At 31.5% G+C, this 16,076-nt stretch overlaps 1 protein-coding gene and 2 long non-coding RNA genes across 9 annotated transcripts; 1 reads left to right on the top strand and 2 right to left on the bottom strand.

Moving 5' to 3' along the window:
- Positions 1-900: 900 nt before the first annotated feature.
- On the bottom strand, positions 901-4,841 carry LOC145142577 (uncharacterized). 7 transcript variants are annotated; one of them, XR_013723626.1, is made up of 7 exons: positions 4,465-4,841; positions 3,712-4,022; positions 3,184-3,241; positions 2,978-3,092; positions 2,677-2,746; positions 1,885-2,190; positions 901-1,177 (listed from the first exon to the last, which is right to left on the bottom strand). It is a non-coding gene; the product is annotated as an uncharacterized LOC145142577 (long non-coding RNA). The 7 variants fall into 7 exon arrangements; XR_013723623.1 differs by having other exon boundaries at positions 3,712-4,034; XR_013723625.1 differs by having other exon boundaries at positions 4,450-4,841.
- A 652-nt stretch (positions 4,842-5,493) lies between these two features.
- Positions 5,494-6,640, bottom strand: LOC145142578 (uncharacterized). Its single transcript, XR_013723627.1, has 2 exons — positions 6,478-6,640; positions 5,494-5,770 (listed from the first exon to the last, which is right to left on the bottom strand). It is a non-coding gene; the product is annotated as an uncharacterized LOC145142578 (long non-coding RNA).
- A 6,684-nt stretch (positions 6,641-13,324) lies between these two features.
- On the top strand, positions 13,325-15,627 carry LOC145142551 (protein FAR1-RELATED SEQUENCE 5-like). Its single transcript, XM_079074774.1, has 5 exons — positions 13,325-13,434; positions 14,138-14,283; positions 14,373-15,100; positions 15,192-15,461; positions 15,544-15,627. The coding sequence occupies exons 1-5, from the start codon at positions 13,325-13,327 to the stop codon at positions 15,625-15,627; spliced, it is 1,338 nt and encodes a 445-aa protein (XP_078930900.1).
- The last annotated feature ends 449 nt before the right edge of the window (positions 15,628-16,076 follow it).

Here is a 16,076-nt window from a genome sequence, read left to right on the forward strand (position 1 = left end):
TAAAAGGAAAATGACAGAAACATAAAAAACTGCTCCACTAACATAAGAGCCTAAAGATAATGGACAACCTACTACCTAAAAAGACAAAGTCAAGAATAACTTTTCTGGAGAACATAAATAAAACAAACTAAACATATATTAAAAGATAGCTAGACACATGCACAACAAGTCATGCACGTGGTCTTAGGTGTTGGATTTTAATAAATATGTTACATATGTTTATTAGTAAACAAATTAGATGTGTTGAAAATAGTCTCTCAACAAAACATTCCAACCCAAAACATCCTAACACAGGCCAAAACAATTCGGTAGTAGTCATGATATATTACAACCATTCACCAAATATGATTATTTCAGCTACTATACTTAACATGAAAGTTCAAAATATTGACGTCCCTCACTCAAAATTTATAAACCACTAAAAATTTCAATGTAATAATTATGAGTACCTATATTTCAACAATAATGTCACAAAGATAAAGTAGAAAATGTTGAAAATATATAATGTCAAAGATGTTTGTTCTATTCCAACTCAGACAAATAAGTTTGATGGTAAAGACTTCATATGCCTACAAAAGTTATACCTTATTTTTTTTATCAATTATAAGTGAAAATGAACAGGTAAATGATACAACCCTACTGAAATTGAATTGCCATAATGTAGAGCAATGTTCCAATTTCTTTCAGAGTAATGATTTAACTTGTTTACAAATTAGCACTGCATAAATATGCAAAACCAACAAAAATCAATTCTATATATTGTTATATAGCAATATTAGATGATGGAAACTTAATTTTGACATGATATCATAACTATAATTTTTTGTTAAAAAATGCATAACTAAAATAATAGGTGTACAGTATGCTCTCAGAAACTCATAATCAACAAATTTAAGGCCATTAGAAAGGTAAACCTCAATGTTTATTGTGCCCACACGCATCCTTGATCCTTTGGTGTATGTATAGTTTTTACATGACCTTTATTTACACAAAATTATTTATACACAAAAAAATTATGTAATTAAATATGGATCATTATCGCCGTGATTTTTATAATAAGATACTAACTTTCAGAACTTGGTACTCCTTACCCCTAAGATCGAGCCAAATTATGCCTATATACCTGAATAGAACAAAACTGCTTTCACTTCCCCTCTCAGACGTCACGGTTTGATCTCTGTAGAAAATTAATTAAAACATATGTTAATGGTTATAGATAAGAAATTCCCAACATTTGACTTCTACACCAAAAGTTTCCATTTAACAAAATTTGCCATTTATTTTTAAATAGTTAGAAAGAAGAAAAAACCAACCAACTTTGACTAAATAAGTCCTCCACAGTCCACCCTAGCCTTTAAATCTATTCATGAATCAAGAAAATCACCGGTGGTCGAGTAATGATAAATCAAATGAAAGGAAGAAAATGTAATACTAACCATATCAAAGTTATGAATAAAACAAACATCTTTTTTCCAATAGAATGAACCATTCAACTCTTTCCCAAATTCATCATACAAAGCACTACATTAAAGTTCAATCATACATTTTATCTTAGTTTGAACAAAAGAATATCGTTGTGATGATCAATAAAAGTATCAAATCCTTATGATTACACATCAATTTACTCACAAAAGTAAACTGTACAGAAACTGTAACAGTAATTAATTCTAGGCTTATACTGAACAGACAGTGATGTATTACTTTCTACCTCTCCGATCTCTGATTTTTAAAAACTAAAATATTCATCACCAATCTCTATGTTTCTTTATCATCTAACCCTGCTCACTACCAAAAGTTTCACCTTGTTCACATAATGAAATAGTCGTGCTCAACAGCTAAATGCCAAAGAAATAGGCTAATTTTCCATATGAGAACTGAAATTACCTTTCTTTGATGTCATTGATCAGTGATGAGGTGGAGAATCTGATACCCTCTTGTTGTAGAAATTAAAGAAGCCTCAGAACAGTAAAACCCCTCGACAAAAACATGTTAAACCCTTATATTTGAATACCACACATATACCAGTAGTCAACAACATAAACTACAAACTTTCACATATCCAAAAGTATAGCTTCTTCTATGAGTCTTTATGCTTTTTAATTGTTCCACTTTTCCTGTCATCTTGTTTGCAACTGCATTTCTTTCATATCAGACCTCTTCAACTTCATGATATCTGCGAGCAACAATTAGCTGCAAGACAATAAACCAATCTTTTTGAGAAGTGAAAAATAAATATATGTAATAAGCATAACTTGACAATTTGTGATGTTTTCAAAGAAAATAATATTCAAATTTTAACTTTCATTGCTGAACTGATAGGCCCCCAACATTTTAAAGTTGCATTAACTTCTCGTAAAACTCAAAATTCCAACAAAGATTACTTAAATAAAGTAGTAATCCCACTTTTTTTTCTTTCATTCAAGATAACAATTTGAAAAATAATGAAATAATAATCCCATTTTTTCTTTTAATTTCAAAGGACGTGGTATAAGCTTAAACAACACTGTATAAAAGAATAATTAGGATATTGAAGTAATTTTTAAGGTTTTTAAGGATATGAACGAAATTTTCCCGAAATATTAACCTTTTTTTTTTGTGCATTTACCACTAAAACTTAATTAAATTAGGACTATTGCTTTCTCTTGAAGGAGTCAAAAATAAAATGAAGTGACATACCTCATAATCCACAAAGGCAACATGCATTCCACCTCTATTACATAGCTTGAGTGTGTTAAATCCAGGGTACCTATAATTAAAATGCATAATACAGGTCTTCACTATAAACTGCAAATGTACAAAAGTAAAAATCCCAATATTTGGGAAAGAATAGAACAGGTTTTAGATCACCCTCCATGAACTGTATTTATTACCTCTGTAACTCGCAATCAATCAATACATCAATCTAGTTGAAAATTTAAACAACACTAAAAGCTTAAATTTTATGCACCTACATTATTCATTGAAATTAACCACTAACCATTGGTTCACATGAAAGTCCTTTGCCTTTGACCATCGTATGAAGCCAATAATGCATGTACACTCTATGACTTTGCTGACATGGTTGGCCAATAATTCAAACCCAAATCAATCACCTATACAAATGTAAACCATGTATGCGACTAAATGGTTTTTCAAAATCATGAATAGGAAACTAATAAAAATAGGTACAGTGCTATATTTCACCATAAATTTCAAAGTATAATGAAGACAATGGTGTAACTACTCCACGAATGTTGATTTGCTGCATATTTTAAAGGGAAATTGTCAGAAAAGTCCTAATATTTTGGGAAAAGTTACGATTAAGTCCTTTTTTTTTAACAGAAAACTCCGGATTTTTTAATTTTACACGATAATAATTTTTAATTAAATTAGATTAGAAGTTTAAGAGAATTATGAAAATATTAAAAATTTTACATTATATATTCAAATTCTTATGAGAATGAAGAATTGAAGCTCGAATTTGGAAAGGCTTCATCAAAATTTGTATTCACTATTAAAAAAGCATTTAAATTCAATGGGATTATGTCTAATTAATAAACCAAAAAAATAATAATAATAAAAGTGAAAAAGGATGCAAGGATCAACAAATACCCAAAAGAAAAATTAATCGAGCAAACTTCAAACCTCACGATGAAGTTCCCAAAAGAAAAATTAACTAAAAAAATACCCAAAAATGAATGATTAAATGGTTAATGAAATGGATATACTCACCAAACCACCTACCATCCACCGCTTTCAACATATTTACTTGATTCAGACATTTTCAACATACACATATCGCAATCATCTGCTGCTCTTATTTACTAAATCAAAAATGAGATGACAAAGAAAATTTATATTCTTAAAACGAAAATGGTAAAGAATTGCTATCTGATACACTAATAACCTTATTCAAAGAGATTATCAGAAAAGAGAGCACATCAGGTAAATGGTTTCCACTATACTTGACTCAGCCTTACAGTCTTCGATCTCACCATACTTGCCAAACTCATTGGTTAGAATCTCAGCATGCGTATCTGAACCTAGACCAAAAACTTATATAAAAGTGTGTTAAGAAGCTTGTATAGTCAATGATGGAGTAGCTCTAATACCAGTTCTTTGAAGCATTTCATCAAGCAGTTGATGTGCCAATTATGAGCAAAAAACCAATCTAATAAGCCCCAAATTATTTCTTTTTTGACAGAGAAGTTTTGTCCAATATTATATATGAATTCATTATGTCAAAACAGAATGACTAACTTTAAGATGGAGTAGCTGAAGATGGACTTCCAAATCAGACCCAAACAGAAATTAATACAGTTAGAGTAGGAGAAGATGGAAATCAAAATGAAAAAAATACTATCCAAATCATACCCAAAACAAAGTTTAGCTACTTCCTTCAACACAGAGGACGAAATCAAACAACGCCATCAACAGAGAAGAAGTAGAAGAGGGTAAAAAGAGACAAACCTTAAATTGACATACCTGAACTCTGTTACTAAGGATAGGAAGCGTAACCAGGCATGAGATAAGCAGATAAGGGAAGCAGATAAGCAAAAAGAGAAGGTGGCGACCTCCAATCGTGGAAGGCTAGATCGATTTATAAAACGGAAAAGGTTCAAGATTTTCTCTGCTTTAATCTCAGCCTAACCATTTTTTTTACCATTTATCTTCTATAAACTAAAATCGTTCAACCCTAAAAGCACAATCCACTGGCGACTGAAGCGAAGTTTGATAGAAGGTAGAGACATGCGTAGCTGGGAAGTAAGCGGTGGAGGGAAACGGAGAAGGTGAGCAGTGGGGAAGGCGGTAACTGAGGCGGTGGAAGTGAACGATTAAAAAGAATAGATAAGTATTTGTGGCGGTGGGTCGGTGTAAGATTAATTAAGGTGCAGTTAAATAACCCTATGAACGGTTAGGTAATGTCATAAGGGAACAATTTTTTAATATATATATATATATATATATATATATATATATATAACATGAAAGTTCAAAATATTTACGTCCCTCACTCAAAATTTATAAACCACTAAAAATTTCAATGTAATAATTATGAGTACCTATATTTCAACAATAATGTCACAAAAATAAAGTAGAAAATGTTGAAAATATATCATGTCAAAGATGTTTGTTCTATTCCAACTCAGACAAATAAGTTTGATGGTAAAGACTTCATATGCCTACAAAAGTTATACCTTATTTTTTTTATCAATTATAAGTGAAAATGAACAGGTAAATGATACAACCCTACTGAAATTGAATTGCCATAATGTAGAGCAATGTTCCAATTTCTTTCAGAGTAATGATTTAACTTGTTTACAAATTAGCACTGCATAAATATGCAAAACCAACAAAAATCAATTCTATATATTGTTATATAGCAATATTAGATGATGGAAACTTAATTTTGACATGATATCATAACTATAATTTTTTGTTAAAAAATGCATAACTAAAATAATAGGTGTACAGTATGCTCTCAGAAACTCATAATCAACAAATTTAAGGCCATTAGAAAGGTAAACCTCAATGTTTATTGTGCCCACACGCATCCTTGATCCTTTGGTGTATGTATAGTTTTTACATGACCTTTATTTACACAAAATTATTTATACACAAAAAAATTATGTAATTAAATATAGATCATTATCGCCGTGATTTTTATAATAAGATACTAACTTTCAGAACTTGGTACTCCTTACCCCTAAGATCGAGCCAAATTATGCCTATATACCTGAATAGAACAAAACTGCTTTCACTTCCCCTCTCAGACGTCACGGTTTGATCTCTGTAGAAAATTAATTAAAACATATGTTAATGGTTATAGATAAGAAATTCCCAACATTTGACTTCTACACCAAAAGTTTCCATTTAACAAAATTTGCCATTTATTTTTAAATAGTTAGAAAGAAGAAAAAACCAACCAACTTTGACTAAATAAGTCCTCCACAGTCCACCCTAGCCTTTAAATCTATTCATGAATCAAGAAAATCACCGGTGGTCGAGTAATGATAAATCAAATGAAAGGAAGAAAATGTAATACTAACCATATCAAAGTTATGAATAAAACAAACATCTTTTTTCCAATAGAATGAACCATTCAACTCTTTCCCAAATTCATCATACAAAGCACTACATTAAAGTTCAATCATACATTTTATCTTAGTTTGAACAAAAGAATATCGTTGTGATGATCAATAAAAGTATCAAATCCTTATGATTACACATCAATTTACTCACAAAAGTAAACTGTACAGAAACTGTAACAGTAATTAATTCTAGGCTTATACTGAACAGACAGTGATGTATTACTTTCTACCTCTCCGATCTCTGATTTTTAAAAACTAAAATATTCATCACCAATCTCTATGTTTCTTTATCATCTAACCCTGCTCACTACCAAAAGTTTCACCTTGTTCACATAATGAAATAGTCGTGCTCAACAGCTAAATGCCAAAGAAATAGGCTAATTTTCCATATGAGAACTGAAATTACCTTTCTTTGATGTCATTGATCAGTGATGAGGTGGAGAATCTGATACCCTCTTGTTGTAGAAATTAAAGAAGCCTCAGAACAGTAAAACCCCTCGACAAAAACATGTTAAACCCTTATATTTGAATACCACACATATACCAGTAGTCAACAACATAAACTACAAACTTTCAATGTAATAATTATGAGTACCAAAGAGATCATTTGCTTAACAAAATAATAATAATAATAATTACAAAATGCTTTCGATAGAAGAATGCAGACCTTCGACCAGAGCAGAACCAGGTGGGATGCAATTTTGAGAAGAAGAGAGGAGCGACGTTTTAGAGTGAGCGAATGAGTGGACTTGTTCAATATATGAAACGGGTTTTAAATTTTATTATAAAACCGGTGAATAAAACAAAGGTAAAAAGAAGTCGACGTCAAAAAGTCAAAAAAAAAAAAAAAAAAAAAAAAGTCGAAGGCATACGCTTCTGAAAAACGCACCGCCTCAACCGATTCCTCTACGCTTCACTAGTACGAGGCATACGTATCAAATCCTACCACAGAGGCGACGCCTCTAGTTTGATCATCATCCGCTTCACCTCAAGGCGTGCATTTCTCATGATTTTTAAAATGATGGTCATATTTGCCAACTTTTACCTTGCCAAAATGTCTTCTTATTTATAAAATGGCTTTTTTACCTTGCTATAAGTAGCATTCCTTTTTTACCTTGCTATAAGTGGCCTGGAACAAAATGTTTTGTGATCATCAATTAAAACTATACTTTTAAGTTACAAAGGAATGTAATTTTAATAAATAAACATGAAAGAGTTAGAATAGAAGTTGCTTCTCACCTAGTTGATACAAAAATCCATGTTGGTCCTAAATGACCCTTTGCATTATTGATTATCTTTGGTGTCCTTGTTTGTCTGAATTTATATACAAAGTTAGAAAAAGGATATATATATATATATATATATATATATATATATATATATATATATATATATATATATACATAAAATATTGTAATCAGGTGAGCTTGAGCTTTTGACTCAAGAATTAAATGACAAATTTAAGCCAAAACTCAAGAGACACTTACCGAAACCCAGAAAAATCCTTATACAGCTTCACAAATAACTTCATATAGCCATTATTATCCTTTCTACAAATAACAGAAACAAAATAAAATAAGTCGATAAGGCAATACATGTAACACATGAAGAGATACCATCAACCAATGACCTTATTATGCAAAAATAAAACAAAAAATAATAAGGTCTACTTAATGGAATAACCAAAGCATATAGTGTGATTTGTTCTTCAAAATTTCATCAGCAAAAAAAATTCCAAGAGTACGGAGATTACTTTCCATACATATAAACACTTGTTTCTTATGATACAATCAACACAATTGGCACATAAGAAGGGCACATAAAAATGACAGAAATTAAGATTGGAGGATTAACCATTGATATGTTGATTCTTCATTTCTGGAAGGGTTTTAAGTCAATATATATTCAAGAAAGGCAAACCCTTGGGCCAAAATTTGATTTCTCCACTTAAAATTTCACATTTTTTGAGGGCATTGAAAAAGATTTTTCAGTCAAAGGTACACATAACACTTTGATGATTCCTCCATTAATTAATTACATCTGAAAAGACTTTGAAGGAGGAAGCAAAACACATACGTATTAACTGAAAATTTTAAAAAATTAAGTAAACACATATGTATTAACCCAAAAAAATCAAATAAGAAAAAATTAAAAACAAAAAATAGTAACCTGAGTTCATCCTAACAGTTTTCTGATGTACAATATGATACATTCCAACAACTCCATTAAGTGAAAGTGGTCCTACCTGAAAATCACGAATCGACGGTGGTATTGAAGTGTGAGATTGGGAATAACACCAAGAAACATATTAGGAGCAAATAGAGAAGGTGGAGCGTATGTATACACCAAGATCCAAGAACGAAAATTTAAGTACACAAAATTCCTAAATTGAAATAAATGAATTGAGTTGCAATAAAATGAGACATTCACGATGTCACACCCCCGGCCGAGGCGGCGGAACACGTTGGGTTGTGCGACTAAGTTCATGGATCACAAGTAAATTGAATATACAACACAAGTACAACAATAAACAAAATAGCATTCATGTTCCATCTTGATATTTGAATACAAGCTTTTTACAAATAATAATAATACATGAATTGTCTTAACAGATAGGCATTTAATACAACAGTAAGTAAACTAGGTCACCTGTAATCCAATCTGTCTTGAATGCTTGTTTAGTGTTTTCCTGAGAATACATGTAGTTTTGAAAGTCAACACAAGGTTGGTGGGTGTCATAGGTTTTCTGCTAATGCAGTAATACTTTTAATAAGTCTAAAAAGTATTATCTTTGTATATATAACGGTAGTTAAAAACAGTGTTTGCAATGAGTCTTTAAGAGCCCAAAATGTATTCATGTATAAGTAAATCCATATTATAACTGTGCTTGTAATAAATCCTTGAAAGCCACAATGTATCTTTTGTATAAGTAAATCCATACTGTAACTTTGATTGTAATAAACCTTGAAAGCCAAAATGTATCCTTTGTATAAGTAAATCCATATTTAAAATAGTTTTGAAGGCAACTGAAACCATGATTAAGTGAGGAAAAGAGAGGTATTCTAGTTAATGTTTATAGTGAGTCCTATAACCGAGCTACCTGACTGAAAGTAAACCCCCCCTACAACGCTTCATTGGACGTTGTAGTAACGATTGTAGACACTTATCACCTGCTTCGTTTGATCAATCAAGGGTTGTAGCTAGCAACCACAGGTGGGGATGTCAACCCCGTATAGATCTATACATATGTATCTCGCTCCGAAGATTAACAGTTATAGTAGTGTGGGGGTGCTAAGTGATTAAACTCAGCTATTGAATAATATCTCACTAAAAAGCCTTTAACTAAAAAGTTTGTAAGTTCGTGAATAACTCTCATCCCTAACTTAATTGTGATTAAGTTACTAGGCATAATGAATATCATTGTATAGGGTTTATAAAAGCCGAACATGTTTGACATATATGTAAAAATGTAATGTGCTCGCTTTTATATAAATGAATGTTTAAAATTAATGAACATATATACATGTATAAACGTTGTGTACTTAAACATATAAATGAACATGTATAGTAATAGCTCGAATCCTTGAAATAGTACAAAATTTTATAACATACTTGTTATAATATACAACGTCACATAAAAATCATAAAACTTTGTATAATATAATATTTGTTGTGTGAACCGGATATTTCACGATAAAATAATCATAACACGTATACAAAACGTTTTCACTAGTTTATCCATTTATAAAACGATAGTTAAAAACAGTGTTTGCAATGAGTTTTTAAGAGCCCAAAATGTATTTCTGTATAAATAAATCCATATTATAACTGTGCTTGTAATAAATCCTTGAAATCCAAAATGTATCTTTTGTATAAAGTAAATCCATACTATAACTGTGATTGTAATAAACCTTGAAAGCAAAAATGTATCCTTTGTATAAGTAGATTCATACTTAAAATAGTTTCTTTAGTTTGATCGGGTTAAAGGATATGAATGCTCCCAATAGGAAGTCACGAACGAACAGATGAACAAGGCAGTCGAATCGATGAACCAACACAGCGGGGATAGAGGAATCACTTTGCAGCAACCCTTCGTTCATCTCCCGTCGTCGGCAGCAAAGGAGACCAAGGGGAAGATTCTCCGGTGCTCGTCTTCGTCTGATTAAGGGGGAGAAGCACGGAGGTTCGTCGCCCGACTCGCAAACCGAGATGGTCTCCGGGGTTTTGACTAGACCAAAGAAGGAGGAGGTGTTCGGTGTTGTTAGGAGATTGCGATCGGAAAGAGGCCAGAAGCGAGGGTTCGGTGGTGCTGGTGGATCGCTAGCACATGCGATGGAGGGGAGGCCGGCAGCCCAGGGCTGTTCCGGCGGCTCCATTCTTCTTCTGGTCCGATCTTCTTGAAACACAAGGGTGGTTCGATGGTGGTTGCAAGTTGGGAGTTGTAAGGCGACAGTAAGTCGTATGGGGTGGTGGCAATCGGCAGGTGGGTGGAATCGGTGATGGAGGAAGCTGGGCAGCAACGATTCAATCAACACGTAAAGGCTCCTTCTTTTCTTTTTGTTCTTGTTTGATTTGGCAAAACTACATATGTGTTCGTTTGATTAAGAATCAATGGATGTTTGTCTTTTGATTTTCTATATAATGAGGGATATTTGATTTTGGTTCTTGACAGGAAATCGATGAAGGGAAGGGGTAAAGGAACAGAAATGGGAGAGAGTATTTGGCTTGCTATGCTCGATGTCCAACAGGGGTGAAAACGAGAGAGACATGAGGGACCTTTTGCTCCGATAATTCCTTCCTTCATATTCTTTCTGTTTTTTGATTTAGTAGGAACAAACTATAAAGAAAATAGTGATCCATTGAGTTGTTTGGTTTTGATGTTTGATAGGGAAAGGAAAAGAAACAAAACGTTTTGTAGTTCTTCTTATCCGCAGGTAGAAACGAGTTTAAGAACAAGAGTTTGATTCTTGGCTGATTGCGAATCAAAGTTTGAGTGTGGGATTCAGTTTTGTTTGTGTGTTGTGTTGGTTGAAAGTTTCATTACAAGGCTAAAGAAAGAGTGCAGGGGAGCTTCAAACCAAAATGAAGGTTTTTAGAGTACATTTGCAGTTAATGTCTCATTCGTGTGAACTATGAAATGTTTAAGTGTAGTACTGTCAATTGTATGTAAAAATAGATATGTTGATATCGGGAAGCAACTCATGCTTTTTGGCTGTGATTTTTATATAATTTGTTTGTTTTTATATATTTTGTGTTTTCTTTCGGTGTAAATGTATTTCTAATAGCTTTAATGTATTATTGATTGTTTTTTCTATTGTATATACATATATGTATGTGTATTTGTGTGAAATATGGAAATAATACATTTCTAAATGTATTTTGTGTATTGTATAAATTTAAACTCATATATATATATATATATATATATATATATATATATATATATATATATATATATATATATATATATTAGGAAATGTGAACTTTATTAATTTATTAGACCTTGGTTTCTTAAATTTAAAATACACACATATATAATGTATATTTATGGAAATTTAACCAACAACATATAATTGATTATGACACAAGTCCATACCTGAATATACATACATGTAGTTCACGAAATTATTGAGTGTTGGACTATCTATCGTCGTTAAAATCCACGTCAACCGGATTTGGATATATACTATTATTTCCAAAATGTATTGCTAATAATTAAAATTAGGTTGAAATCAATAGTTTAGGGTTTCGCGATTTATAAACTTGAAAACGTATCTTTCATTTTTTTTATTTTTTATTTTAAATATTTTTATTAAAAATATTTCAAATATGAAAATAAATATTAGGCTATAGCCTGAGTCCAAAAATGCTTTTGGAATTTCCATTTGAGGTGTGCAAGTCCCTCAACAGAGTTGACAGTTTTTTTTTTAAGAAAACAGTATTATATTGATTTTGAGAATCTAAACACGATCGTATCTTTTGCATAAGAACTCCGTTTTGGACGTTTTTTATATTCTCAAAATCAGGGAAGCAAGTGCTACGAAACTAGAGTGTTTGTATTGCTTAAAACTGATTAATACAAAATTTCAGTTTTTTAGGCGCGTTAACTAAAGTTGCACTTTGAGCTGTTTGATTTGTTTTTTAGTTTACATATTTGGAATTAAGATAGCATCTGATATCTTATAATAGTTGAAATAACTCATTTATTTTACATTAGAATCACTAAAACTCAATGAGTCAAATTATCGATAGACTTACTATGAACTTGACCGTTCACAGTCCTTGACCAAAATTTCGGGATGTCACACACGAACCTCATCCCACATAAAGTGTAAGGTAATCCGATTAAGGGACACCAACATCGATGTCCTGTCATCATCCATGATGAAGATGATGTTTAGGATTGCTTTAAAAACAACTTTTGGACTTTTCACTTTTCCAAAAAGTTGAAAAGATGTTTGTAAAATTAAAAAGATCTTTTTAAAACAACTTTTGGGCAAGGGAAAAGAGGTTGATTCTAAAAGTCATAAAATCATGACTTTTGTGACTTTTAAAAATCAACTTTTGTTTTTTTCCATCCAAACACATTTTAAACATCTACTTTTGAGAAAAAAAAAATTTTTACAAATTTTTTTTTATAAAAAGGACTTTAAGGCTAAAAAAGATATCCCAAACACCCCTGAAAATTAGAATAGAGTACGTGTGTGTTATAAAAATCAGACAATTGATCGACACTCGAATTAAAGCTAACCCTAATCCAAACCTATTAAAATTAACAGCAACATCCTCAAATTTTAAAATCAAATAAGAAACAAACGTTAGAAGAGCAACGAAAGGAGATTTGGTTGTAAGAAGCGGTGAGGATGTGAACGAAATACATCAGCGGTGAATAGAAGACAGTGGTGGTGATGGCTATCTTACAATCGTCAGTCAGATTTAAACTGGTGAAGCTTTTCAATGACATCAAGTTGGAACGTGGTGAGAGACGAAAAGATAAAACAAACTTGGTCAATTTCTTCTGTGAAGTAAGGTTTAGGGTTCCTTTGTGGGGAAAAGTGGTGGTCTCGTTGTCGGTCCGGGTATGGAACGAAGACAACGATGACTATTGTGATGGTGGTGAGTTGCTTCGATGGTGCTCAGTAGTAGTATAAAAACCCTAGAAAATAAGAAAAAACTTTGTGGAGCACATCTAAATATCGAGGAAGCATCAACGAACGACGAGGATTCATGTTTTGAGAGGTGTTTAAAGAGCGATGGTGAAGGTTCATTCGATTAAAGCGGTGGAGATGAGGATTAAAGATATTCAGTACGTAGTTGAGGTGGTGACCCCAGTTGAATTACATAACCTGATGAACAGTACGGGGTAAGGTACTGTTCATAAGGATTGTGAGTTAATTGTATATGTAATATAATATAATATAATAATTATATATATATATATATATATATATATATATATATATATATATAGGGGAAGGTTATTGCAAAAATACAAAAAAGATGCAAAAATACAAGAACCAATCAGAAAATGACACATCATTAACCTTTATTATTATTATTAAATCATTAAATTAAATTATAAAGGGTATAAATGTCACTTACAAAATATTGTAATGCATGTTTTCTATGAATTCGTACTAATAACTACTTCATCATAAACTGCAAACATAATAACCGTTAATAAGGCTATTAACCAACATCTCCATGATTCGCGAATTCAATTTAACCAAATCTTAATGAATCGAAAAACTCTAAAAAAAATCTTAGTGAAAGAAAAAAGATGAATTTTCAAGAAGATATTCTTACATCGACAACAACTGATTATCAAAACTTAGCAATTGAAAACTCAGGAAGTGTATTCAATGATCAGAATGCAGGCAAGTTTTCAATCTGTTTTAACTTCAATTGATCTTCCGTGAATTAATATCAAACATTAATAAAGAGTTTTATTACAAAAAACTGCATACTTATTTTAATTCAATGTTCAATTAAAGAAGATATTGATGATTACATACAAACATATACGATATTTATGTTCAATAACATTGCATAATTTTTTTTCACAGACTTTTTTATGGAGATGGAGTCGATATTTATGTTCCAACTGCTGGAAAAGAAATACAATCATCAATTGATTTCAGCATTGATGAATCAGAATCATACAATATTTGTTCAGGTGATCAATCAGAAACATTAATCACATATTATTCAGGCAAGCATTCAACCTTAATATTAAATTAATATATTTTTATTAGAATAACTGCAAATTTCATATATAAACAGAACCAATTTATCCTTAAGGAGACGATTTATATCATCCAAATGTTGAAAAAGAATTGATTCCTAAGGAAAAAGATTCTTTTCCATCATTGAATGAAGCAATTGAAATGTACCGTAAGTATGGGAAAGCTGCTGGCTTTGGAATTAGAATGGGAACTTCAACTTATTATGGAGATTATACTCTGCGAAAAAAACATATAAGGTGCAACAAGTATGGTCAACCAAGGAAAAAAAGTATTGACACATTGACATCAAGAGGTCTGAAAAAGAAAGAAAGAAAAAGTTATCATAAGGTAACAGGATGCATGGCAATGATAGGTTTTCACAGAGATCATAAAAGTGATACTTTTACAGTATACAAATTTCAAGCAGTACATAATCATCCACTTAATGATTTTGATCAACAAAGCATTTGTAGTAAAAGCCATAAGCTGACAATTTGTGATCAAGAACTTATTGTGAAAGCTTCTACTTTAAACATTGGAGCTACAAAAGCACACAAGTTACAAGCAAGTCTAAATGGAGGCTACGATAATGTAACTGCATCCAAGATTGATTACAAAAATTTCTGGAGAGATTATATGAATATAGTTGGACCTAATGATGCTCAATGTGTTGTGGACCAGTTGCAAATTCGAAGAGATAATTATCCAAATTTCCACTTTGAATATAAGCTAGATGATAAAGTACTAAATGCTATGTTTTGGGCAGATGAAACTGCTAAAGAAAATTACTCTAAGTTTTCTAATGTGATTTCAATGGATGCAACTTACAGAACCAACAGGTACATTTCAATATAATATTTATATTTATATTAAAAATTAAGTTATATGATATAAGATACTTTACAAGTATAATATGATTTTTGATCCTTTCACTGCCATTAACAACCATGACAAGACAATCAATGTTGGAGTTGGACTCTTATCGGATGAAACAATAGAGTCATATACATGGTTGTTAAGAGCTTTTCTTAAAGCACATGGAAAAATTCCTTCCATGATTTTGTCTGATATGGATCCGGCTTTATGTACGTCCATTTCAAAAGAGTTTCAGGGATGTAGACACATGTTATGTATGTGGCACATCATGAGCAAAATACCTGCCAAAGTAATTTACTTATTAACTATGTAGTTAATAGAATTTTCAAATTTAACATTATATACTAACAACTTAATAATTGGAATTGCAGATTTGTTCAGATATAGTTGAAAATACAGATTTCAAGAAACAATTACATAAAATTGTTTGGAATATACATCTTGAACCAACATAATTTGAGAGTAAGTGGAACTTAATGTTGGACAAATTCAAATTGAGAGAAAATAAATGGTTGGATGACATGTATAATAAGAGAGACAAATGGATTCCTTCTTACTTTAGAGATATTCCTATGTGTGGTCTTATGAAGACAACATCACGATCTGAAAGTTCAAATTCTTTCTTCAATGTTTTCTCTAGCCCATCCAATTTACTTGTGAATTTTATGTTTAACTTTGACACTGCTATTGCAAAGCAACGTCATGAACAAAAAAGATTGGATATAGCTTCAAGAGATGGTACTCCTCATATGATTTCTGCAAATTATCCATTGAAGATTGAAAACTGTCACACCCCCGAAACCAGACGGCGGAAACGTCTGAGGGCTTGCGTGACTTAAATTGATTATCATCACAATGAATATACATGAATCGTAACATAAACATCACCATGCATCAATACATT

The sequence above is a fragment of the Lactuca virosa genome, unplaced genomic scaffold, assembly GCF_052849685.1.
Source record: "Lactuca virosa cultivar CGN04683 unplaced genomic scaffold, Lactuca_virosa_CGN04683_v6 scaffold_22, whole genome shotgun sequence".
Lineage (NCBI taxonomy): Eukaryota > Viridiplantae > Streptophyta > Magnoliopsida > Asterales > Asteraceae > Lactuca > Lactuca virosa.